Here is a 27,019-nt window from a genome sequence, read left to right as displayed (position 1 = left end):
ATGAATTACTGCAGTCACGAAAGCTTTAAATCAAAATTGAATTAATTATGTTAATGAACCCGGCCCATATGTCGAGGTGTGGGGGCGTGGGCGCTGAACCCTTCGTAATAAACTCGCGACGGCTTTAACGAATACATTATGTTAATGAGCCACCAGTCACTGGGCGTAGTTTTGCCCAAATAAGGATTGCCACTGTAACATCGGCCGCGACCCAAGCGGAGGTGACGTCACGCTCAAGAGCGTGGTGGACGGGTGAAAACCTTGGTGACATGACGTCACTATGGAGGTAAACCTCCCCATGGCGTTTCACGCCGATGAGGTAATGCAGAGTGGTGACGTCACAGAGCGGGGTTGGATTTTAAGTTGTTTTAGATTCATTTTCCATTGCTCCCTCCCTTGGGTGTGTGAGCTCAGCAACAACGTGGACTGTGTGTGTGTACACTGTGTGTATACACTGTGTGTATACTGTGTGTGTACACTGTGTGTGTGTACACTGTGTGTGTACACTGTGTGTGTGTACATTGTGTGTGTGTACAGTGTGTGTACACTGTGTGTGTACACTATGTGTGTACACTGTGTGTGTGTACATTGTGTATACACTGTGTGTACAGTGTGTACACTGTGTGTGTGTGTGTACACTGTGTGTGTACACTGTGTGTGCCCGCATCGAACCGAACCCCCGGCAAGGCCATCTACTTAATGACGAGAGAAAATTCACTCGAAATGTCCTTTTCAATGAAGTCTTCCAGATGTAAATTGATACGAGCTTTTAATGAAGAAATACAAATTATCTAATTCAAAACACAACACAATTCAAAGATGTTTCATTTTAAAACTTCAAAACGGAGCATGGGGTGCTTGCGTGAATGCGTCCTTCGTGTGCAAATGTTGTGACTTTCCTGGCCTGAAGGCCGTCAATGTGTTGGACGCTTATTGGTGCACAGCGTCTCAACAACAGCAGTGGGGTTTGCTTCAACCGATGGTTACGAACATCCAGACGTGAATCAGCAAGGAGCATTTCTAGTCCTAGTTAGACAAAATCTACGTCAACACGTAAGACAAAACTATCATTCGTGTTGTAGAGAATGTATCTCCTCCTATACGTGTAACTTTTAAGTGGTATGCCTTGTAACTTATTAATGATCCGAGTGTGCTACCTATTTCAAAGACAATGAGTTGCTCCGGATGCTTCGTGGAACACAAAAACACCGTTTGACCTGTATCACAAGAACAACGGGTCTCACCTGAGACTTCTGTACAGGTTACTTTCAAACACACACACACTTTGTCCTAACATCACCTATTCAATGTTTGACCCTTATAGATCAAATGTTACAAGTATGCACAAAACCAGACAAGTATACATTCTAAATTAATGACAGGCATATTAACAAAATTGGATTACTGCAGTGAAATATACTGCATCACGTTACATCGTATTAACAAGAAGCTTTTAAAAAAAATTGCACATTCTGCTTCACAGTGTATGTAAAACATACTATTGTGTCATTCAAAACGAGTAGGCCATTGAATGCTGGCGTCTGAGTGAAAATGTAGCAAATTCTAAACATTACCTACAAACTACACAACTGAGATGACGCATCAATCATCGCCCCCTACTGACAGGCTCTTGTCCACACGCAGGCCAGTGCAGAGCCACCATCTTGTGCCACACAGGGACAGCTGCTACTTGGGGATGCTCTTCGAGCGTTTGAGATGAGACACAAAACTCCGAGTTGTTGAGGCGATTAAGCAAGCACCATGTAAAAGCAATTATGATAACATAGTGAATGCTTGGGAGCTTATTGGCTCTTGCTCCTGGTTAGAGATCTACCCAACCCACGGGCCCACAAAGTGTGTGACAAAGGTGCATCTATTGTAGCGACATCGTCTCTGGCTTACACATCTACCGGGTCTCCACTTGACTTTGTATTGTCTAGGAGCAAGTCCACCCACACCTCCACTTCCACAAACTGCTGGGAGTTGCCTCGCTCTGCCTCACAGTCAGAATTCTCCTCCTGCTTCACGATGTGAAGGTCCCATTTTGGAGTTGAATCTTCATCTTCCCTCTTCAGCTTCACCTCTTCACATTTCACCTCGATACCTTTAAAAGTGTCAAAGCTGGGATTTTCCTCCGGTTCTTGTATCATGAGGGATGGGCTCATGGTGGCACTTTGACTTTCACAAGCTGATTTCAGACTCCACTCCTTGTGGATCCTCTGATGCTTCTGTGTTCTCTGGTGTACTTTAAGATGTGGTTGTTGTGCAAACGTTATCCCGCACGGAGTGCACCTGAAGGGTTTCTCTCCTGTGTGTGTTCTCTGGTGTACTACAAGAAGAGATGAACGTGCAAACGCCTTCCCACACACACTGCACTTGAAGGGTTTCTCTCCCGTGTGTGTTCTCTGGTGTATTACAAGAGCAGATGAACGTGGAAACGCCTTCTCACACAGACTGCACCTGAATGGTTTTTCTCCCGTGTGTGTTCTCTGGTGTTCTACTAGAGTAGATGAATGTGCAAACGCCATCCCACACACACTGCACTTGAAGGGTTTCTCTCCTGTGTGAGTTCTCTTGTGCCGTGTGAAATCTCCAGTACGATCCGTGCTGTATGCACACCGGTCGCATTGTTGCCTTGTCCTACCGAGCTGCGCTGAGTGCATTTGCTCCATCAGACCAATTCTGCAGAGGAAGCGTCAGAAGAAGCGTCAGCTGCAGACAGAAAAAAATAATATCCACACCATCGACACGTCAGTATCGATGCACAGAGGAAACCATATATACAGTAACACGTGACTTACACGTCTATACTTATTCATATATTCATGATATAGTGGAAAAGTGTCCCAAATTCATCACACGGGCTGTTATGGCACACAATGAGAGGGCAAATGGTTATAAACATGCCTGGAAATCCCTCGTATCTTCAAAATGAATGTTCACCAAAAACTCCGAGCACACAATTTCAGCTGTCTGGCTTCAAAAGGAATATTTATGAGAGCTAAATTCAGCTGACATTGCAAAGGGTGTTGAAAATAATACTACTTGTGTCCGGCAGAAATGCATAAATTAATGTTCAATCGCAACTTAGAGGTGTGAAGCCAGGCATAGATGTCCTTGAATGCTGGGATAAACAGATTCGACTTCAGCTGCACGTGTGTGCTGTGTTAACTTCCTGACTCCATTCTTATAAAGAGTTGCAGAGGAAAACAAAACTAAACTCCTGTTTTGATATAACCTCCGTGCTCAATAGAGTTAATAGACTTTACTGCAAACACAAACTTGACACTGTCACACACTCAAGAGGCGAAGCCAGGATTTTCAGGTAGGGGGGGCAACCCCTCCAGCAATGAAAAATGATAGGAGTTGTTAGTAAGGAGTTGTTAGTAAGGAGTTGTTAGTACGTAAGGAGTTGTTAGTAAGGAGTTGTTAGTAAGGAGTTGTTAGTTAGTAAGGAGTTGTTAGTAAGGAGTTGTTAGTAAGTAGTTGTTAGTAAGTAATGACTTGTCCCTTGATTTTTATTCGACGCGTGTGATCGGCATTGCGCTCGCTGAAGGTGTTTGCCTTCAGGGAAGTCGTGTACTGTATACGCAACTGCGCAAAATTCTGTGAGTCACTTACAACTGCTTTGCCGTTACTTATTGCCAATTATGGACAAGGTCTGTTGCCCTCTCATAGAGTCCCTGGCACGTAATAATATGCCACACGGTGGCAGTGGGGGTCGCAAAATGCTGATTTATCTATATATATGAAAGGGAAATGTGTGGATACGTGTGTCTGTTCGAAATGTTTAGCATACTTCCCAACGTGCCACACACTTGAAATTTGGCATGTGCGTATGTTCCATACTGTACACAATGTAAAAAAATATAAAAATAGTCTTTTGTATTTTTTGGGGGGGGGAAATGACCATGAAGTGTCTGGCATCAACCCGCAACACCTCTGAGTTAAGCGCTCTGCAATGCTTAGAGCTGTTAACAGCGTGCCGGGAGATTTTAGGTGGCGCTTCGCTCCTGGCCGATGAAGCCATTGGTTTCTCGGGAGTTCAATGCATATCCTCCGTGCGGAGAACGGGTAGAACTGCTATCTTAAGTATGAAGCAGAACATTCCATCTGTTTGTTTGTGCGAAGCAGCAAAAACCTCTCCAATGCTGAGCTCTGGCGTCGGGAAAATTTGCACAGCTAACGCTGTCTGGAATTTCTAAGTGAACGTGACTATTTTCAGCTCGCCATGTCATTATTCCCTTCCCGAGTGGCCAAAATCGACCTTACGTAGAAGTGGGGTAAGGTTGAATTTCCTTGAGTGAAAACATCCGATTTAGGTAAATTGATTTGTTTCGGCTTTTTTCTTTCTTGCAAGCATCAATTTTTTCCAGGGGTTTTCAGTGAAATCAAGTTTCAAGTTTAATTTATTAGGTATAGCCCTGTGAGCCATGCGGCTCTTAAGTCGGGTGCAACCGCAACAAACAAAATTTGAACACGGAACATCTTAAAGCGACAACGCGTAACAGAAGCATTCTGGAATAAACCAGCAAATATTCCACGCAAAAAAACGTATTAAAACGCCGTGTGCAAAAATCAATGTGGTGCAAGCCAACAACAACAATCACAAGACAATTTATATTAACCATATGTTTTCGAATCTCCAAAATAAAGCTGTAAAAACAATGTAACAACAATAATCATAGGAACTGTGAATTTAAATTTAACAATAAACGATATACATAACACGTACGACAAAAAAACTGCAGCCATAGCTGGCAGCACGACACTCCCAGTGTATGATGTGTGAGTGAGTCAGCAGCAGAGTGAGTGAGTGCATGATGTGCGAGTCAGTGTATGATGAGTGAGTCAGCAGCAGCGTGAGTGAGTGTATGATGTGCGAGTCAGCGTATGAAGAGTGAGTTAGTGAATGATGTGTGAGTGAGTGTATGATGTGTGAGCGAGTCAGTGGCAGTGTGAGTGAGTGTATGATGTGTGAGTCAGCGCACGATGTGTTAGTCAGCGCATGATGAGTGAGTCAGTATATGATGTGCAAGTGAGCCAGCAAACAATGAGTGAACCTGTGTATGATGAGTGAATGGGTCAGTGGTTGTGCGAGTGTATGATGTGTGAGTAAGCGCATGATGAGCGAGTCAGTGCATGATGTGTGAGTGAGTCAGTGCATGATGTGTGAGTGAGTCAGTGTATGATGTGTGAGTGAGCCAGTGTATGATGTGTGAGTGAGTCAGTGTATGATGTGTGAGTGAGTCAGTGTATGATGTGTGAGTGAGTCAGTGCATGATGTGTGAGTGAGTCAGTGTATGATGTGTGAGTGAGTCAGTGTATGATGTGTGAGTGAGTCAGTGTATGATGTGTGAGTGAGTCAGTGTATGATGTGTGAGTGAGTCAGTGTATGATGTGTGAGAAAGTCAGTGTCGGCTCCCTCTGCTTGCGCCGTCGCCCCGCCCCCCCCCCCTGACTCCGTCGCCCCCCCCAGCTCCGTCGCCCCACCGCTGGCTCCGTCGCCCCCCCCCCCCAGCTCCGTCGCCCCCCCCCTGGCTCCATCGCCCCCCCGCTGGCTCCGTCGCCCCCCCCCCCTAGCTCCGTCGGCCCCTGGGCGAAGCTGGGTAGTGAAGCTCGTTACTAATAAACCCCAATGATCCTATCAAAATTAGGGATTTCTATCGGATCGTTGGGGGGGCACGTGCCACCCCACCCCTCACTGGCTCCACCACTGTCACACACTGGCATGGTTCACAGGTGGTGGTGTGTCTAGACCCACGCCTGGCCACCTTCACCTGCTCAGTATTAATGCTTCCTCACTCCACCAAGTAGTTAATTGAGGATCAATCAACACAGCCGAGGCTGCGTGTCTCTCTCTCTCCCCGTGGTCGTGTGGATTTCCTTCCCGATCCCCCGGTCTCCCCTCTACATGTAGAGAATGAACACCGACACGCGTCTAAGAGTGAACACCACCACGCATCTAGAGTGAACACCACTAAGCGTCTAGAGTGAACACCGCCATGCGTCTAGAGTGAACACCGCCACGCGTCTAGAGTGAACACCGCCACGCGTCTAGAGTGAACACCGCCACGTGTCTAGAGTGAACACCACCACACATCTAGAGTGAACACCACTACACGTCTAGAGTGAACACCGCCAAGCGTCTAGAGTGAACACCACCACGCGTCTAGAGTGAACACCACCACGCTGTTGACAAGCCCCACCTTGTTGTTGTTATTGTTGTTGTGGGCAGGTTGCGTCTGTAAACAAGAGCGGTACAGCAGCTGAACGCGGGCGTGGCCTGGTAAAAAATGAAAAAAAACTGTGAATATTTAAAACAAAACAAAGTTACAAAGTAGCGAGCCAGGTGAAGAGAAATTATAACTTAAGCAAGATACTCTTTGGTTCTTTCGGCAAAGGCACGTAGAAAAAATAAATAAATAAATTGATAGCTTCAGTTTCATTTATTTGGTATAGCCCTGTGAGCCATTCGGCTCTTGAATCGGGTGCAACCACAACAAACAAAAAACTAAAACATGAACAAGAAAACATCTTGAAGTGACTTTGTGTGACTGTGCAAACATAAAATCCAGGGAAAAACAGCAAAATATTCAACAAAAAGCACCGTACACCAACGCTGTGTGCACATAGCATGCGACGTTTCAATTGCAACACAAGCAATCATCATCAGGTACAAATGCAAGAGAAAACAAACCTAGTGAACTTAGAAATGTAATGCAGTACAACACAGAGAGTCGGTCAACATAACAGTCAACACCCCACCAGGTTGATAACGTTCTTCCAAAGATTGCTCAATGCGAATCAATGTATAACATTTTTGACATGCGTTTTTCTGGATTTTCTTGTTGTTATTCTGTCTCTCACTGTTCAAATAAACCTACCATTAAAATTATAGACTGATAATTTCCTTGTCAGTGGGCAAACGTACAAAATCAGCAGGGGATCAAATACTTTTTTCCCTCACTGTAGGCACACAGAGAAACAACGCCTCTGTGTCGAGGGCTTAAATAGAGAGAGGGGGCAGAGAGAGAGGGGAGGGGGTGTAGAGAAATCCGCGAGTCAATGCAAGGCCGTAGCCATGGAGTCAACATTGGGGGGGACCAAATCTACCAGGGGCTCTGGGGTCCCCCCCCCCCAGAAAAAAAATCTAAATTTGAAAACTAATTTCCTGACATTTCCTAAATATTGAAAAATTTCACCAACACATGGGATGGAATGTATTTTTATTTGATACAATAATGTATATTGTATTGTATTACATTGCTCTGTTTATTTTTTTACTTTTCTTGTTTCATAGTATGTAATGGCAGAGATTAGGGATTCATAAAGTACAACACAATCATATAAACAGAAATCTACGCATTGTTATATGAAGACAAGTCCACATTTTGTGGCCAAGGTTTAGCGAAATTGTTTTTATTAACATAGCATAGCAATTATTATTAAAAAATATATTTTTATAGCAATATATTGGGGGAGACATTTTGAGCATGTTTGATTATTGTGGGGGGATATGTCCCCCACCAATATATATTATAATTATTATAATATATTATAATTACGGCCTTGTGTCAATGAGAGATTTGGAACTTTGGTGACTGCAGGAAATAATAATAACACGAGGACACGCAGAGAGAGAGAAAGCACACTTATATTCTTGGTTCTTTCAGTAAAGTCACCACGTAGAAGGGGAAACAATAAAATAATAAAAATATAAAACAATAAAATTATCACGACGTTTCGACTGCAACACAACCAATCATCGTCAGGTGTGAAAACCACTGCAAGAAAAACCACAGCAAGAAAATTTTCTTGCTGTGGTTTTCACACCTGATGATGATTGCTCGTCTTGCAGTCGAAACGTCGTGAGAATTTTATTGTTTTATATTTTTATTATTTTATTGTTTCCCTTCTACGTGGTGGTGACTTTACCAAAAGAACAAGAATATGAATCCCTGCAGTCAAGAAAGCTTTAAATCAAAAGCACACTTAATCAAATAAACTGAGTAAAACTTGCAAATGTAATGCAATGCAACACAGAGAGTCGGTCAACACACAATAAACGCATAGCCTGGTAGATTACTTTCTTACAAAGATTGCTCAACTAAGCGAGATAATTGAAGCAAACGCAATCAGGCGAGGGCAGGAAGCAAGGCCCCGCGTGGCTAGGCCCCGCGTTGTAAAGTTCCAACCTGGACATCGATTCCCATGCTCGCTGCTACTCAACTGACATCCCTACGAGAGAGAGAGGCTCTACCTTGGTAAACAACAACAACCACCACCACAACGATGAGAATTTCTTACCTCGGATTTCAGTGCAAGCGCGCACACGGCAGCTTCCTGTTGCCTCGCGACAGCAGGAAGTAGTATGACGTCACTTCCCTCCCACGAGCGGCTCTGTAACTGAATAAATTATGTTAATGAGACCAGACCATACGTCGAGGGATGGAGGCGTGGGCGCTGAACCCGTCGCAACAAACTCGCGACGGCTTTAACGGTCACATTATGTTAATGAGCCACCGGTCACTGGGCGTAGCTTTGCCCAAATAAGGATTGCCACTGGAACGATATCGGCGGTAACCCGAGCGGAGGTGACGTCACGCTCAAGAGCGCGGTGGATGGGGGGAGGGGTGAATACCTTGGTGACATGACGTCACTAGCGAAGTACACCTCACCCTGGCGTTTCACGCCGATGAGGTAATTAAGAGTGGTGACGTAACAGAGTTGGAGTTTAAGTTGATTTAGATTCATTTTCCATTGCTCCCTCCCTTGGGTGTGTGAGCTCAGCAACAACGTGGACATTATTGTGTATACACTGTGTATGTATATACACTATGTGTATACACTGTGTGTACACTGTGTGTGTACACTGTGTATACACTGTGTGTGTACACTATGTGTGTACACTGTGTGTATACACTGTGTGTACAATGTGTGTGTACACTGTGTGTATACACTGTGTATGCTGTGTGTGTACACTGTGTGTGTGTACACTGTGTGTGTGTGTACACTGTGTGTGTGTACACTGTGTGTATACACTGTGTGTGTGTGCACTGTGTGTGTACACTGTGTGTGTACATTGTGTGTGTACACTGTTTGTGTCCGCATTGAACCGAACCCCCGGCAAGGCCATCTACTTAATGACGAGAGAAAATTCACACGAAATGTCCTTTTCAATGAAGTCTTCCAGATGTAAATTGATATAAGCTTTTAATGAAGAAATAAAATCATCTAACTCAAAACACAATTCAAAGATGTTTCATTTTAAAACTTCAAAACGGAGCATGGGGTACTTGCGTGAATGCGTCCTTCGTGTGCAAATGTTGTGACTTTCCTGGCCTGAAGGCCGTCAATGTGTTGGACCCTTATTGGTGCACAGCGTCTCAACAACAGCAGTGGGGTTTGCTTCAACCGATGGTTACGAACATCCAGACGTGAATCAGCAAGGAGCATTTCTAGTCCCAGTTAGACAAAATCTACGTCAACACGTAACACAAAACTGCAATTCGTGTTGTAGAGAATGTACCTCCTCCTATACGTGTAACCTTTAAGTGGTATGCCTTGTAACTGATGAATGATCCGAGCGTGCTACCTATTTCAAAGACAATGCGTTGCTCCAGATGCTTCGTGGAACACAAAAACACCGTTTGACCTTTATCACAAGAACAACGGGTCCCACCTGAGTTCTCTGTACAAGTTACTTCCAAACAGACACGCACACTTTGTCCTAACATCACTTATTCAATGTTTGACCCTTACAGATCAAATGTTACAAGTATGCACACAACCAGACAAGTATTCATTCTAAATTATTGACAAGCATATTAACAAAATTGGATTACTGCAGTGAAATATACTGCATCACGTTACATCGTATTAACAAGAAGCTTTAAAAAAAATTGCAGTCTGCTTCACAGTGTATGTAAAACATACTATTGTGTCATTCAAAACGAGTAGGCCATTGCATGCTGGCGTCTGAGTGAAAATGTAGCAAATTCTAAGCATTACCTACAAACTACACAACTGAGATGACACATCAATCATCGCCCCCTACTGACAGGCTCTTGTCCACATGCAGGCCGGTGCAGGGCCACCACCTTGTGCCACACAGGGGCAGCTGCTACTTGGGGATGCTCTTCGAGTGTTTGTGATGAGACACAAAACTCCGAGTTGCTGAGGCGATTAAGCAAGCACCATGTAAAAGCAATTATGATAAGATAGTGAATGCTTGGGAGCTTATTGGCTCTTGCTCCTGGTTAGAGATCTACCCAACCCACAGGCCCACAAAGTGTTCAACTTCACATTCTTGTCATTAAAGGCCTGTGACAAAGGTGCATCTATTGTAGCGACATCGTCTCTGGCTTAAACATCTACCGGGTCTCCACTTGACTTTGGATTGTCTCGGAGGAAGTCCACCCACACCTCTACTTCCACAAACTGCTGGGAGTTGCCTCGCTCTGCCTCACAGTCAGAATTCTCCTCCTGCTTCACGTTGCCTCCATTGATGTGAAGGTCCCATTTTGGAGATGAATCTTCATCTTCACATTTCACCTTCACTTCTTCCCTCTTCACCATCACTTCTTCCCTCTTCATCATCACCTCTTCATATTTCACCTCGATACCTTTAAAAGTGTCCAAGCTGGGATTTTTGTCCGGTTCTTGTTTCATGAGGGATGGGCTTATTGTGGCACTTTGACTTTCACAAGCTGATTTCAGATTCCACTCCTTGCAGATCTTCTGATGCTTCCGTGTTCTCTGGTGTACTTGAAGATTTTATGAATGTGCAAACGCCTTCCCGCAGAGTGCACCTGAAGGGTCTCTCTCCCGTGTGTGTTCTCTGGTGTACTTTAAGATGTGATGACTGTGCAAACATCATCCCACACAGAGTGTACCTCAAGGGTTTCTCTCCTGTGTGTTCTCTGGTGTACTTGAAGATTTGATGAATGTGCAAATGCCTTCCCGCACACACTGCACTTGAAGGGTTTCTCTCCCGTGTGTACTCTGGTGTTTATTAAGAGCAGATGAATGTGAAAATGCCGTCCTACAAACACTGCACTTGAAGGGTTTCTCTCCCGTGTGTTCTCTGGTGTGATTTAAGACCAGATGACTGTGAAAATGCCTTCCCACACACACTGCACTTGAAGGGTTTCTCTCCCGTGTGTGTTTTCTGGTGTTTTAAGAGCAGATGACTGTGAAAATGCCTTCACACACACACTGCACTTGAAGGGTTTCTCTCCCGTGTGTTCTCTGGTGTTTTTTAAGAGCAGATGACCGTGAAAATGTCTTCCCACAAACACTGCACTTGAAGGGTTTCTCTCCCGTGTGTGTTCTCTGGTGTTTTATTACATGAATCTGGAAATGCCTTCCCATACACACTGCACTTGAAGGGTTTCTCTCCCGTGTGTGTTCTCTGGTGTTTTTTAAGAGTAGATGAATCTGAAAATGTCTTCCCACACACACTGCAGCTGAAGGGTTTCTCTCCCGTGTGTGTTCTCTGGTGTTTTTTAAGAGCAGATGAATCAGAAAATGTCTTCCCACACACACTGCACAAGAAGGGTTTCTCTCCCGTGTGTGTTCTCTTGTGTGTTTTAAGAGCAGATGACCGTGAAAATGCCTTCACACACACACTGCACTTGAAGGGTTTCTCACTCGTGTGTGTTCTCTGGTGTGTTTTAAGAGCAAATGAATCTGAAAATGTCTTCACACACACACTGCACTTGAAGGGTTTCTCTCCCGTGTGTGTTCTCTGGTGTCTTTTAAGAGCAGATGACCATGAAAATGTCTTCCCACACACACTGCACCTGAAGGGTTTCTCTCCCGTGTGTGTTCTCTGGTGTGTTTTAAGAGATGAATCTGAAAATGTCTTCCCACACACACTGCATTTGAAGGGTTTCTCTCCCGTGTGTGTTCTCTGGTGTGTTTTAAGAGCAGATGACCATGAAAATGTCTTCCCACACACACTGCACCTGAAGGGTTTCTCTCCCGTGTGTGTTCTCTGGTGTGTTTTAAGAGTAGATGAATCTGAAAATGTCTTCCCACACACACTGCATTTGAAGGGTTTCTCTCCCGTGTGTGTTCTCTGGTGTGTTTTAAGAGCAAATGAACCTGAAAATGTCTTCCGACACACACTGCACCTGAAGGGTTTCTCTCCCGTGTGTGTTCTCTGGTGTTTTTTAAGAGTAGATGAATCTGAAAATGTCCTCCCACACACACTGCACTTGAAGGGTTTCTCTCCCGTGTGTGTTCTCTGGTGTGTTTTAAGAGTAGATGAATCTGAAAAAGTCTTCCCACACACAGTGCATTTGAAGGGTTTCTCTCCCGTGTGTGTTCTCTGGTGTTTTTTAAGAGCAAATGACTGTGAAAATGCCTTTCCACACACACTGCACTTGAAGGGTTTCTGTCCCCTGTGTGTTCTCTGGTGTGTTTTAAGAGCAAATGAATCTGAAAATGTCTTCCCACACACACTGCACTTGAAGGGTTTCTCTCCCGTGTGTGTTCTCTGGTGTCTTTGAAGATGAGATGAATCTGAAAATGCCTTCCCACACACACTGCACTTGAAGGGTTTCTCTCCCGTGTGTGTTCTCTGGTGTTTTTTAAGAGTAGATGAATCTGAAAATGCCTTCCCACACACACTGCACTTGAAAGGTTTCTCTCCCGTGTGTGTTCTCTGGTGTGTTTTAAGAGCAGATGAATCTGAAAATGTCTTCCCACACACACTGCACTTGAAGGGTTTCTCTCCCGTGTGTGTTCTCTGGTGAATTTTAAGAGCAGATGACTGTGAAAATGCCTTCCCACACACAGTGCACTTGAAGGGTTTCTCTCCCGTGTGTGTTCTCTGGTGTGTTTTAAGAGTCGATGAATCTGAAAATGCCTTCCCACACACAGTGCACTTGAAGGGTTTCTGTCCCGTGTGTGTTCTCTGGTGTTTTTTAAGAGTCGATGAATCTGAAAATGCCTTCCCACACACACTGCACTTGAAAGGTTTCTCTCCCGTGTGTGTTCTCTGGTGTGTTTTAAGAGCAGATGAATCTGAAAATGTCTTCCCACACACAGTGCACTTGAACAGTTTCTCTCCCGTGTGTGTTCTCTGGTGTTTTTTAAGAGTTGATGAATCTGAAAATGCCTTCCCACACACAGTGCACTTGAAGGGTTTCTCTCCCGTGTGTGTTCTCTGGTGTTTTTTAAGAGTCGATGAATCTGAAAATGCCTTGTCACACACAGTGCACTTGAAGGGTTTCTCTCCTGTGCGAGTTCTCTGGTGCTGTGTCAAATTTCCAGTCCGATCCGTGCTGTATGCACGCTGGTCGCATTGTTGACTTGTCGTACCGAGCTGCTGTGCTGAGTGCATTTGCTCCATCAGACCAGCGTCAGCTGCAGACAGAAAATAAGAATATCCACACCATCTACACGTCAGTATCGAGCCATGGAGGAATGAATATATACAGTCACACATGACTTACACGTCTATATTCATTCATGTATTCATGACTAGCTGTACTACCCGGCTTCGCCCGGGACTTGGATCCACCACGTCCGGCCGCATTTGTCTCCCCAGTGGCGATGTTCACACCACAACAGTTACTCGTTTGAGGCTGAGTCGACCTAGGGGAGGCCCAGAAGCGGTTCAAATAATCGTTGCCGGTGGTGGCCGTGAGCGGGAATCGAACTTGGGTCGCCGGGTTCGTAGCGCGGCGTAGCGCTAACCACTACACTACAATGCGTTACTCTTCCACACACACACAGACACACACAGATACAACAACAACAACCGCCATTCGCCACTAAGTGGCGGTGACGTCACCACGACGCTTGTGCCAGGCTATGTGCACCCTGAGGCCACGTGAAGTGTCGAACGCCCGCTGGCAGGAGGTCACGGGGCAGACCCAGGTGCCACGGGTCGACTGACTGAGATGACTGGCTGATGCACCACCTGTGCCCCCTACTGTGCCAACCTGCTGTGCTTTAGCCACCCGGCGCTCCGCTCGCTGTTGTGAGCGTCGCTCCTCCGCCCTCCGTTGTTGTTGGAGGGCGACTGCCTCCAACTGCCCAGTAGCATCCTTCACGAGCCTCTTCCACAGAGGCCGATCTTGACACCGCTGGTACCAGTCATCGGCAAGTCCACTCAGCTCCACGTCCTCCTGTACCACATCACTCCATCTCTTCTCTAGCCCGTGCCGCGCCCGCTTAGCCCCCTCAATCCGGCCAAACAAAAGCTGTTTCGGCATGCGGTGGCTGGGCATGCGGGCTACATGACCCAGCCATCGCAGCCTTGCCTGCCGGAGGAGCTCACCGATGGGACCCTGCCCAGATCTTTCAAGGATTTGTGAGCTCCTCACACAATCCAGTCTGGTTAAACCCAGGATGGATCGTAGGCAGGCCAGCCTAAATGTTTCTAACCGGCGAAGATGTTCCATTAGGGGGGTCCACGTTTCGCAAGCGTAGAGAAGGGAGGGAATGACCGTGGCCGAGAAGACCTGAAGCTTAGTGCGGAGCGACAGACCAGGTAGCTTCCACACAGCGTTACGCAACCGATGAAAAGATATTGCCGCTCGACTGATTCGGAGTGAGACCTCTGCTGTTAAACTGGAGCCAGTCATAAGCACACTGCCCAGGTATGGGAAACTCTCCACTCTCTCCACAACTGCCCCATCACCGATTGGGAGTTGTGGGGGTGGAGTGTCCGATGGTACAAAATACCCAGGCAGGTGCTTAGTTTTGGTGGGGCTGATGGTAAGGCCCCACCTCTTAGTGGCACGCTCCAGTCTCAGCAGCAGCGTCTCCAACTCCTCCTCTGACTGAGCAGCTATTACCCAGTCATCAGCATACATACCCTGGTTGAGCAATAGGGAGCCATCCCTTGACCGCACCCGGGCATCGATTAGCCTCCCATTATATCTGTACCATATGGAGATTCCCCCGGTACAGCTATTGAAGGCTTCACGAACTACGTGGTCAAAATAGATGTTAAATAATGTGGGAGCCAGAGGACATCCCTGTCGCACCCCAAGGTGTACAGGGAATGGCTCTGACTCCCGGCCACGTAGTTTTACCCGGGCCCGCTCACCATCATGAAGGTCCTTAATGATCGTGAGCAGAGGGTCAGGTACTCCAAAAGCACGAAGAACGACCCAGAGCCCAGGCCTACTGATGGTATCATAGGCCTTGACCAGGTCAATAAAGCAGAGATGTAGGTCTTGTTGGAATTCCCTACACCTCTGCTGTAGCAGACGGACAGAAAATATGGCATCTGTGCAGGACCGCCCTTTCCTGAAACCACATTGGGGCTCCGCAAGCCTCTCCTCAGCGTGCCTGGCAAGGCGATGCTGAATAATCCTTGCCAGGACCTTTCCCGGCACACTGAGGAGTGAGATGCCCCTGTAGTTGTTACAGTCTGTGCGGTCCCCCTTCTTAAAAAGGGGGACCACCAGGGCATCCTTCCAATCCTGCGGAACCCGTCCAGTGGTCCAGACTGTTGTTATGATGTCATATAGGGCAGTCTGTGCACAAACGCCACCCTCCCTCAGCATTTCGCTTGGGAGATCATCTCTGCCCGCTGCCTTTCCTGGTCTCAGACTCCGGATCGCCTTCAATACTTCCTCAGCAGATGGCACCTCAGCCAGCCACTCACAGGGGGTGACTTCATCCAATATTTGAGGCACCGCAGCCTCAGCAGGGTCATCCTCGCTTTGTGCCACGATGTTTTCCTGGCTGAGGGATTTTCCCTCCCCCAGGACCTCACAGAAATGCTCAGCAAATCTGCGAACCTGTTCCTGGGGGTCGGAAATTGGATCACCGTTTTTTCCCCTAATGATGGTAATAGGTGTGGCGCTGCAGGTTACTTTTTTGATGGAGTTAAATAGAGATTTGTGATCACGGGCCACTGAGGCAGACTCCATCTCCTCAGCAACCCGCGACCACCACCCATCCTTGCAGCGCCTCACGGCTCTCCGAACCTCCGAGCGAAGGCTGCGGTAAGCCTCCTCATTCTCTGACGTGGGATTCTGTAGCCGATGACAGTGGGCCTGTCGCTTTTTCTCAACCATCGTGAACAACTCCTCTGTCATCCAGGGTGTCTGGGGAGGTCTGGACCGCGTACCCAAAGCAGCCATTGCAGCTGCATGAGTCACAGTCCTAAACCTCGCCCATTTACCCTCGACATCAGGAGGAGTCGGGGACGATGCCAATCCCAGCCGCAAGCGATGATGAAATTCTCGCTTGCAACTTTCATCAGATAACTGAGACCAGGCCACTTTAGGTTGGAATGGGGTCCTGGGTGTACACCCACCACCGGAGTGGAAGAATGGCAGGCGCATCTTACAGATGACTAGTCGATGGTCAGAGGGCAGATCAGCTCCACGGTAGGTCCTGGTGTCAAGGACATGGGCTCGCATTCGCTGGTCCGTCACTATGTAGTCCAGCAGATGTTCTTGCTTGGACCCGGCATGCATCCATGATGTTGTGTGGATGCGCCGATGCCGGAACAGCGTGTTGGTAATTACAAGCCCATGGGCTGCACAAAAATCTAGCAGCCTCCTACCGTTGTTATTGAGCTGATCTGGCCCATGCCCTCCAATCACTCCAGACCAGGTGCCAGTATCATGACCAACTCGGGCATTGAAGTCACCCAACATGATGACTCTATCCCGAGGGGCCACTTTAGCCAGCACCTGTGACAGGAGGTCATAGAAGGCATCTGACTCATCGGCTTTGCCTGCATCCCTCCACGGATGTTCATCTTCGGTGGGGGCATAAGTAACCACGACCACCATTCCTCGCCTCCGGTTGATGGGAAGGCGAGCCCAAAGTAGCCTGGGGCTTACAGCTTCCCACACCTCACCGCCACGCTCCCACGCCCCCTTCATTCTTTTGTTCAAAAGAAGACCCACACCCTGTTGTTTGGCAGTCTGCTGCCCCGAGTAGAGGACTGTCCACCCCTCATGGTGGCAGGAGCCAGAGCCGGTCCACCGGACCTCCTGAATGCCACATAGATCCAGGCGGTACCGGTCCAGCTCCCGACAGAGGAGTGGCAGCCTCTCCTCTGCAGTGAGCGTTCGAACATTCCACGTTGCCAACCGTAGTGGCTTTTCGTTGTTTCTGGAGTAGCCCCGAGGGTAGGTATTCAATCTCCTGGCTCCGCCAATTGGGGTTTGGCCAGGAGACGTCATAGACGCCTGGCCCCCCGGGGCCTCCGGCACAAGCTTAGTTGTTACATATTTCAGTTTAATTCGCAGTTTCGTGGTAATTAATTGAAGGTGGAGGGGTTACCAGCCCCTCGCACCCGTCCAGAGCCCCCGTTTAGCCCCTGTGGTGGACACATATGCCATGAGGGGAGGAGCCAATCAAAATTGGATCTCCCCCCACAGCGCTGCCCACGACAGAGTTGCCCGTCCGGCACCGCGAGGAGGTAGGGGGTTGTTTTGACACACAGACACAAACACGCAGACACACACACATACAGATACACAGACAGCGCTAACCACTACACTACAATGCGTGACGCTTCCACATGCGAGGGTCACGTGACAGATTTTACGTCACAGCTCACTAGCCGTGCAAAAAATCTATACATTATTGAGCTCCCCCCCCCCAATAAAACACACAAAAGTGTATTTGTATATTGTTTGTATGGTGTACAGTCTGGAAAGTACCCACATGGCAAATTTCCAGTTTGTTGCATGTCGGGAAGTACGCTAAACATTTTGAACAGACAACACACACAATCACAACTTTGACTTTTATATACATTTGGAGATGCAGTGAAAAAACTTTCCCAAAATTCATCACGCGGTTTCAGTTTTTTGATTTTCAGTTTGATTTATTTTGGTTATAGTCCCATGAGCCATTCGGCTCTTGAATCAGGAGCAACCACAACAAGCAACAAAACCAAAACACGACCAAGATAATAATCTTACAGTGACTATGTGTGACTGTGCAAACAGCACTGTCATGGCACGCAATGAGAGGGCAAATGTCATAAATATTCCTGTAAGCCCTCGCATCTTCAACATTAATGTTGCCATAGAAACGTTGTGGGGTTTTTTGCTTCATTTAAACAAGAAAAATTATTATCTGTTATTTTGTTATTTAATTTTCTATCTACGTGACTTTACCGAAAGAACCAAGAATATTAATTCCTGCAGTCACCAAAGTTTTAAGTCAAAACATTCACACACGTTGACAAAGCCTCACCTTGTGTTGTTGTGGGCAGGTTGCTTCTGATAACAAGAGCGGTATAGCAGCTCAAGCGGGCTTGGTCTGGTGAAAAATAATAAAAACTGCGTGAATATTTACAATAAAACAAAGTTACAAAGTGGCGAGCCGGGTGAAGACAAATTAAACTTAAGCGAGATAATTAAAGTAAACGCAATCAGGCGAGGGCAGGAGGCAAGGCCCCGCGTGGCTAGGCCCCGCGCTGTAAAGTTCCAACCTGGACATCGATTCCCATGCTCGCTGCTACTCAACTGACATCCCTACGAGAGAGAGAGCGAGGCTCTACCTTGGTAAACAACAACAACAACCACCACAATCACCACCACCACAACAACCACAATCGCAATGAGACTTTCTCACCTCGGATTTCAGTGCATATCGCTTCCTGTTACCTCGTGACGTCTCGCGGCAGCAGGTGACGTGACGTCACGTCCGGGGTACGAGACACGCTCCTCCCACAATGAGCGGCTCCGTAACTAAATAAACTAGAGAGTGAATAAATTATGTTAATGTGGCTGGCCGTTATGTCGTGAGTGCTGAACCCGTCGCAATAAACTCGCGACGGCTTTAACGAATACATTATGTTAATGAGCCGCCAGTCACTGGGCGTAGCTTTGCCCAAATAAGGATTGGCCCTGGAACGATATTGGCAGTGACCCAAGCGGAGGTGACATCACGCTCAAGAGCGCAGCGGAATACCTTGGTGACATGCCGTCACTAGCGAGGTACACCTCCCCCTGGCGTTTCACGCCGATGAAGTAATACTGAATGGTGGCGTCACAGAGCGGGATTGGAGTTTAAGTTGATGTAGATTCATTTTCATTGCTCCCTCCCTTGGGTGCGTGGGCTCAGCTACAACAACAACGTGGACATTATTGTGTGTACACTGTGTGTGTGTGTACACTGTGTGTATACACTGTGTGTGTGTACACTGTGTGTGTGTACACAGTGTGTGTACACTGTGTGTGTGTGCACACTGTGTGTACACTGTGTGTGTGTGTACACTGTGTGTGTGTACACTGTGTGTGTGTACACTGTGTGTACACTGTGTGTGTACACGTACACACTGTGTGTGTGTACACTGTGTGTGTGTGTACACTGTGTGTGTGTACACAATGTGTGTGTGTACACTGTGTGTACACTGTGTGTGTGTACACTATGTGTGTATACACTGTGTGTATGCAATGTGTCTGTGTGTACACTGTGTGTGTACGCAATGTGTCTGTGTGTACACTGTGTGTGTGTACACTGTGTGTATAATCTGTGTGTGTGTACACTGTGTGTGTGTACACTGTGTGTGTATGTGTGTACACTGTGTGTGCACAGTGTGTACACTGTGTGTACACTGTGTGTACACAATGTGTGTGTGTACATAATGTGTGTGTGTACACAATGTGTGTGTACACTGTGTGTGTGTACACAATGCGTGTGTGTGTACACTGTGTGTGTACACTCTGTGTGTGTACACTGTGTGTGTTTACACTGTGTGTGTTTACTCTGTGTGTGTTTACACTGTGTGTGTACACTCTGTGTGTTTGCATTGTGTGTGTGTGTGTACACTCTGTGTGTGTTTATACTGTGTGTTTACAGTGTGTGTACACTGTGTGTGTACACTGTGTGTGTTTACACTGTGTGTGTACACTGTGTGTGTGTACACTGTGTGTGTACACTCTATGTGTGTTTACACTGTGTGTGTGTACACTGTCTGTGTACAGTGTGAGTGTGTGTACACTGTGTGTGTGTGTGTACACTGTGTGTGTACACTGTGTGTGTACAATCTGTGTGTGTGTACAATGTGTGTGTGTGTACACTGTGTGTGTTTACACTGTGTCTGTGTGTGTACACACAGACACACTGTAAACACACACAACCTCTACCGTCAGCAGTGGATGGGTGTAGCGAGGTGCAATGCCCCCCCCCCATCTCTGTGATTAAAACACACAAACACCACTAGCCTATAATAATAAAGTGACCAAAAAGGACAAAGAGTACGTTTGACCTGTCAACTGATATAAATTCCACATTTATATGGCGTAGCCCAGTCTCTCCATTGGATGACTCCTGTTAACCTCACACAGAGTAGTACTCAATTTATTGAGCTCTGATGCCCAAACTGTATTTTGAAATTGCAACCTTTAAAACTGCGAGACAAACGTTTTAACCACATCACTTTCCAGCCAGAAATCTCTGCCCAAGTTGGAGCACTCTACCAATGCATCCAGTCATCTGAAATTAACGTTATTGTAACATGCATTCGGAATTCCTTTGGTCGCCCAAATGAGCCTCCGCACCTTGGCATGGAAAGCGAGTCCTGCACTCACGTCAGAAGCAATAACGTCCAGCTATTTTATTTCAGCATGGCAGATTTTAAGCCACGTTGACTTGGAATAAACCTCCCCAGGTACTTGGTCCGATTGAAACTGTAAAAATAAAATTGTACCCTTAGGGGTTAGCCTGAATTGAACCCATGAGATCGGATCCAAGCGTAATGCATCAAAGCAGCACTCCCATCTCACTGGATTTGTACAAAATATCTGTGCTATACACCATACTACTTTACAGTAATATACTACTATACTTTAGCTGGAATGTAGCATGTTTATGGTAGAGTGGTTTATTTGTAAATTTTGATTGAAAATCCGAAGTGTCTACAGTTATAAGACTCCGTCATTCTTCAAGCTGCATATCAATGTTGCACAAAAATTTACATTGCTAAAGGACATTTGCAGATGATACATTATTAATGTTTGAGACAGAGGGACATGCCAATGCACGTGAATGTTTTTCAATAAAACATATCAAAACTATACAGTTGCAATGATATTAAAATTAAATCCAAGCAACATTACCATTTTTCCTGCTCCTTGAGTTTGTGCTCAATACTTTACCGTGTACAGGGCCATGGCGGTGTGGGGGCCGACGTCCACCCCACCGCCCTCGCTGGGCAGGTGGGGCGCGACGTCCGCCCCTTCCGCCGCCTCCTCCACCGCGTCGGTCGGCTCCCGCCGGGCCCCCGCCGACCGAGCGATCGGGGCCCCCCGCGCTAGCGCCCTCTCCGAGGGACAGACTCGTGCTGCTGGCTCCCGGCCGCACGGAGTAAACCCACGCACCCCCGCGCGCACCGCGGCTATCGCTAACGCAGCGGACAGCGGCACGCTAGCGCCTACACCGGCGAGCGATTACCTCCACGAGCATCCGCGCGCACCGCAGCCGTCGTTAACACGGGGCCCGAACGGTCTGGCACCTGCGGGCGATTATCTCAACGCGCGTCCGTGCACGCCGCGCGCCAACTACGGCTGACGCTGACGCAGCACGCGGCGGCCCACTCGCGTCCACGCCGACGGGCGATGATCTCAACGCGCGAGCTCCGGCCACGGCTCCGCCCTCGCTCTCGCCGCGCATCCGCCCACGGAGCCGCTCCGCACGGGAATCACACGCGCACCACACCGATGCTCTCTGCTAAATTTTATTCGTGGCGCAAACCCCGCACTGCCCGGAGGGAATATTCTACGAGCAGAGCCTAGCCCTACCGCTACCCAAGTCCGCAAATGCTCGCATGCCCCGTCACGCACCTCGCGGCCGTGCTCACGGCGTCGCGCGGACGCCGTGAGAGTCGGAGGGACGAAGACGAAAGGGAACTTTGCCTATCGCCGCCTCGTAGCAGCGCTCGCCGGCGTCGCACGGATGCCGCGAGCGGCTCGAGAAGGCGGGGAGCGTCGCGTGTGACTCGTCGCCGCCGACCCGGCGAACCTTCGCGCGCCCAAACAATTTGAAGCCAACTCAGGGGCGCCGCAATGTGACTTGCTCCGCGAGGGTCGGCCATTCTCCTGGCACCGGGAAACCGCGGGACTTTCATCCTAGAGACCCTTCGGATGAAAACCCGTCGTGACGGGCAATCCCCCGCCAGGACGCTATGTGCGGGCGCTGCAGGTGCGTGCTCGGTGTGGGGGGCCACGGGGGAGTCGAGGCGCCGGCAGAGTTGCTCCGAGACCGTGGCACCACAACGGATCGGGAATTGCGTTGAAATCCGGCTCGTGCAAAAGCACAAAAGGGGCGACCCAACGGAGCCCGAAATCATGTCGATTCGCCGAGTCGACAAATGTGCATATTGCCCCCTGGGATGGCAACTGACAGTCAAATACGGAAAATCGTGATGTGAACAGATTCTGTTTATGTGCGACACAACTTCACGCCACATGGTCCCACGGGGAAAGAGGGTGACATAAATTAATCTTTGGTTTTTTCGATAAAGTCACATATAAATAAGAAATAACAAAACATAATTATGTTGTTTTGTTATTTCTTATTTATACGTGACTTTACCTAAAAAAACAAAGATTAATTCCTGCAGTCACGAAAGCTTCGAACCAAGTTTAGGGTGGCATAAGTAAATACAAAAACGAACCAGTAAACCATTGGTGATTGATCAAAGCTATGAAGGCGATGATCCAGGAAAGTGATGTTATGATGCTGTGGTAAAAGGTAATAAGTTACTCGAAAGTGCCTGGCCGTGGGAACGTTGGTAATGATCAGGATAATACCCTAACAAAACAGGGAAGTCTGAAATATGTTGGCGTGTAAATCAGCATATCAAATTAAATCCACAGAGGAGGGAAAGAAGGATCCCAAGCATGCGACACTCAGAACCAGAAGTGGCAGAGACTCGGCCGAGAGAGTGGAGAGAGAGAGAGGAAGAGACTTTTCAGGACTTTATTTCCACTAAAAAAATAACAAAAAAACATTACAGGAAAAAAACACCTAAATTGAAAATCAATAAAACATCAATCTCTTAACAGCGGTATGTGCATGAAATACAAATGGCACCGGGATAGAAGCTGTGGAAACAAGGCGGTGCACGGACATCTCCGTGTGCAGCAAAGTTGTTCAAGGGTTTTTCAATTTTATAAAGAATCAAATGTTTTGACATCAGAATGCGATGTGCACAATATATATTTTTCTCCTGTATAAAACGAAATGTCAAACACCTGAATTCGTTTTTTCTTCAAGGATTCTGTTGTCGTAGCTACGTATGCAGTCTGCAAGTTTTTTTTATGTGGGCACTTGCAAATATTGTCTGGGTACATGAAAATATTTCTTTGAAAATGTGTCCTAGACACTATATTTGTAAGTTAATAAAAGTAGAATTGAAACATTAGCACAATGTAGATTTGTATATTGTAGGGTAGAAATATATTTATCATAGCGATGATCAAATATTGGTTTAATACAATTTATATTTTTACTTAGAATACTTTAGCCATGCAATAGACTAAATATAATGCTCGTGTTTTTAAAGAAAATAATATATTTACCAGGATTAAAGTTGTGCGAAATATGTTATAAAATCTGAGGCTTGGAGAATTGCATGCTGGGAATGAAATTGAGACAGAAAGGGGTTAATGCATGCCTTGCAGAGCAGGCGCACGTTACAGAGATTATTGACAAAACAGAATGCGATGTGAACAAAATATATTTTTCTCCGCTACATTTTCAAAACGAAATGGCGTTGACATGTCAAACGCATGAATTAGTTTTTTCTTCAAGGATCCTGGAAGAGGCGGCTGGGAGGCGGTGTCGCGGCAGGGGCTGGGCACATTCTCAGAGGATTCGCCTTGGTGAGGATGTTGTAGGCGTGCTGACACGCCACCTCCCGTGCTCCCTCCTCGCTGGAGCTCAGAAATGCGGGGAAGATGCCGGTGCCTTTTCCCATCCCGGGAATCGACACCTTATAGAGGAGGCCCACGGGTATCCCGGGCTCCGAGTGAGCGTGCAGCTCGAAGATTGGGTAGCTGACGCCGGCGGTCCGGCACAGCATCCACAGCCGCACCTCCCACGACAGCATGGCCGCCTCCGGCAGCGCCTCGAGAGCAATGGGCATAGGCCGCAGGTGGAGAGGTACCCACCACAGCCACGTACGTGCCCCCCAGCCCTCAAACAGGCTGTGTGCGGCTTTGCCGGTGGCCGTGCACTCCGGCTCCGGCAGGTCTGGCACCGCCGCCTCCTCCTCCGCGTCTTCCGTTGCCGCGGCCGCAGCCACCGTGTCCCACTCCGGGATGGCCCAGCCCACCTTGATAGTCCGGCCCCATGGCCGGAAGTTGATTCGAAGGAGCTTCTTCCTGGCCATGGCGGCCGCGCGATGGCTCCCGTACTCGATGAACGCGTAGCCTCGGTTGAGGGTTTTGTCCCAGCGACAGACGCTCATCTTGACATCCGCCACGCCCTCTGTGGCACCGCTCATCGCCATCATCACCTCCGCTCGCTTCTTGTCCTCTGGCAGCCCCCCAATGAAGAGGCGGCGATTGTCCATGCTGAAGCAGACTGCAATGCGACGTCCGGGACGGATCTCGAATTTGTCGAGTTTCTTGACGGCATCCGTGGCTTGGGCGAGCGTCGCGTAGGTAGCGAACGCATAGCCGCGGGTCTCTCCGCTATGCTCCATCATGAGGCGGAGCTGGTAGAGCTTCCCCACCGTCTCCAGCACGGGCACCAGCTCGTCCTCGTAGAGGTCGCGCGGGATCCTCACCAGAAACACCTCGCAGCCACGGGCGGGAGGGGGCCCCTGCCAGTCGGGTGGCGGTCCGAACTTCCTCTGTCCGTTCTCCTGGACAATGTTGTACCCCGTGCTCAACATGAGGTCCAGCAAGACCTTCATAGAGGCCATGCCGAGCACCGGTGGTTTGGCTGCTACGGTGGTGCTGGGGCAGCGGCTTGGGGCCCGGTGGAGTCCTTGACACTCCGCGCGGTCGCCTCGTGCCGACAAAGCCACGGGGGGAATCAACTCCTGAAGAGCCAAATCCCCGGCAGGAACTCGCTCGGCCCAAACCTACAGGCCAGCAGTGAAGAGAGGAAGAGAGAGAGTGGAGACGGATGGAGAGAGAGACGCGTTTAAGCAGAGCTACCTATATAAACTCGCAAAATCACAATAAACTTAAAGATAAACCCAAGAAACTGTCCTGACTTTAGTACCGCCCTGTATAATAATCATTACCCCTCACCCCCTGTACACTCCCCCACCCCGCAGTGCCCCTCCTCACTCATCCACTCACTGATCCACCCACGCACTCACTCACCGAGTCGCTCACACACTCACCCACCCACTCACTTACCCACTCACCCATTCACTCACCCACATGCCCACTCACTCAGCCACTCACTCTCTCTCACCCACCCACTCACCCAATCACTCACCCAGTCGCTCACACATTCACCCACCCACACACTCACCCAGAAACTCACACACTCACCCACCCACTCACCCAACCACTCACCCACACACTCACCCACCCACACACTCACCCAGTCGCTCACTCACTTACACACTCACCCAGTCGCTCACACACTCACCTCAACAACAACAACCGCCATTCACCACTAAGTGGCGGTGACGTCACCACGACGCTTGTGCCAGGCTATGTGCACCCTGAGGCCACGTGAAGTGTCGAACGCCCGCTGACAGGTCACGGGGCAGACCCAGGTGCCATGGGTCGACTGACTGAGATGACTGGCTGATGCACCACCTGTGCCCCCTACTGTGCCAACCTGCTGTGCTTTAGCCACCCGGCGCTCCGCTCGTTGTGGTGAGCGTCATTCCTCCACCCTCCGTTGTTGTTGGAGGGCGACTACCTCCAACTGCCCAGTAGCGTCCTTCACGAGCCTCCTCCACAGAGGCCGATCTTGACACCGCTGGTACCAGTCATCGGCAAGTCCACTCAGCTCCACGTCCTCCTGTACCACATCACTCCATCTCTTCTCTAGCCCGGGCCGCGCCCGTTTAGCTCCCTCGATCCGGCCGAACAAAAGCTGTTTCGGCATGCAGTGGCTGGGCATGCGGGCTACATGACCCAGCCATTGCAGCCTTGCCCGCCGGTGGTCCCCCTTCTTAAAAAGGGGGACCACCAGGGCATCCTTCCAATCCTGCGGAACCCGTCCAGTGGTCCAGACTGTTGTTATGATGTCATATAGGGCAGTCAGTGCACAAACGCCACCCTCCCTCAGCATTTCGCTTGGGAGATCATCTCTGCCCGCTGCCTTTCCTGGTCTCAGACTCCGGATCGCCCTCAGTACTTCCTCAACAGATGGCACCTCAGCCAGCCACTCACAGGGGGTGACTTCTTCCAATATTTGAGGCACCGCAGCCTCAGCAGGGTCATCCTCACTTTGTGCCACGATGTTTTCCTGGCTGAGGGATTTTCCCTCCCCCAGGACCTCACAGAAATGCTCAGCAAATCTGCAAACCTGTTCCTGGGGGTCGGAGATTGGATCACCGTTTTTTCTCCTGATGGTAATAGGTGTGGTGCTGCAGGTTACTTTTTTGATAGAGTTAAATAGAGATTTGTGATCACGGGCCACTGAGGCAGACTCCATCTACTCAGCAACCCGCGACCACTACCCATCCTTGCAGCGCCTCACGGCTCTCCGAACCTCCGAGCGAAGGCTGCGGTAAGCCTCCTCATTCTCTGACGTGGGATTCTGTAGCCGATGACAGTGGGCCTGTCGCTTTTTCTCAACCATCCTGAACACCTCCTCTGTCAGCCAGGGTCTCTGGGGAGGTCTGGACCGCGTGCCCAAAGCAGCCATTGCAGCTGCATGAGTCACAGTCCTAAACCTCGCCCATTTACCCTCGACATCAGGAGGAGTCGGGGACGATGCCAATCCCAGCCACAAGCAATGATTAAATTCTCGCTTGCAACTTTCATCAGATAACTGAGATCAGGCCACTTTAGGTTGGAATGGGGTCCTGGGTGTACACCCACCACCGGAGTAGAAGAATGGCAGGCGCATCTTACAGATGACTAGTCGATGG

The 27,019-nt window shown here is 48.5% G+C and overlaps 2 protein-coding genes across 2 annotated transcripts; both read right to left on the bottom strand.

Moving 5' to 3' along the window:
• Window positions 1-1,365: 1,365 nt before the first annotated feature.
• LOC142910219 (uncharacterized) lies at window positions 1,366-8,364 on the bottom strand. The gene is made up of 3 exons (XM_076059920.1): window positions 8,311-8,364; window positions 6,210-6,286; window positions 1,366-2,682 (listed from the first exon to the last, which is right to left on the bottom strand). Exon 3 carries the CDS (start codon window positions 2,670-2,672, stop codon window positions 1,899-1,901), a length of 774 nt encoding a protein of 257 aa, XP_075916035.1. The 5' UTR covers window positions 2,673-2,682; window positions 6,210-6,286; window positions 8,311-8,364; the 3' UTR covers window positions 1,366-1,898.
• Window positions 8,365-9,372: 1,008 nt separating this feature from the next.
• Window positions 9,373-13,364, bottom strand: LOC142910217 (uncharacterized). Its single transcript, XM_076059917.1, has one exon. It carries the CDS (start codon window positions 13,361-13,363, stop codon window positions 11,264-11,266), a length of 2,100 nt encoding a protein of 699 aa, XP_075916032.1. The 5' UTR covers window position 13,364; the 3' UTR covers window positions 9,373-11,263.
• Window positions 13,365-27,019: the final 13,655 nt, after the last annotated feature.

Source organism: Petromyzon marinus, unplaced genomic scaffold (genome assembly GCF_048934315.1).
Source record: "Petromyzon marinus isolate PM22_M1 ecotype Great Lakes invasive population unplaced genomic scaffold, UKy_Petmar_22M1.pri1.0 PM_G_Scaffold_14, whole genome shotgun sequence".
Lineage (NCBI taxonomy): Eukaryota > Metazoa > Chordata > Hyperoartia > Petromyzontiformes > Petromyzontidae > Petromyzon > Petromyzon marinus.
Note: the sequence above shows the minus strand (reverse complement) of the source record. Positions and strands in the feature narration are given on the sequence as shown.

Excerpts from the sequence above, each read along its gene's own strand:
- LOC142910219 (XM_076059920.1), bottom strand. The coding sequence starts at position 2,672 with ATGGAGCAAATGCACTCAGCGCAGCTCGGTAGGACAAGGCAACAATGC.
- LOC142910217 (XM_076059917.1), bottom strand. The coding sequence starts at position 13,363 with ATGGAGCAAATGCACTCAGCACAGCAGCTCGGTACGACAAGTCAACAA.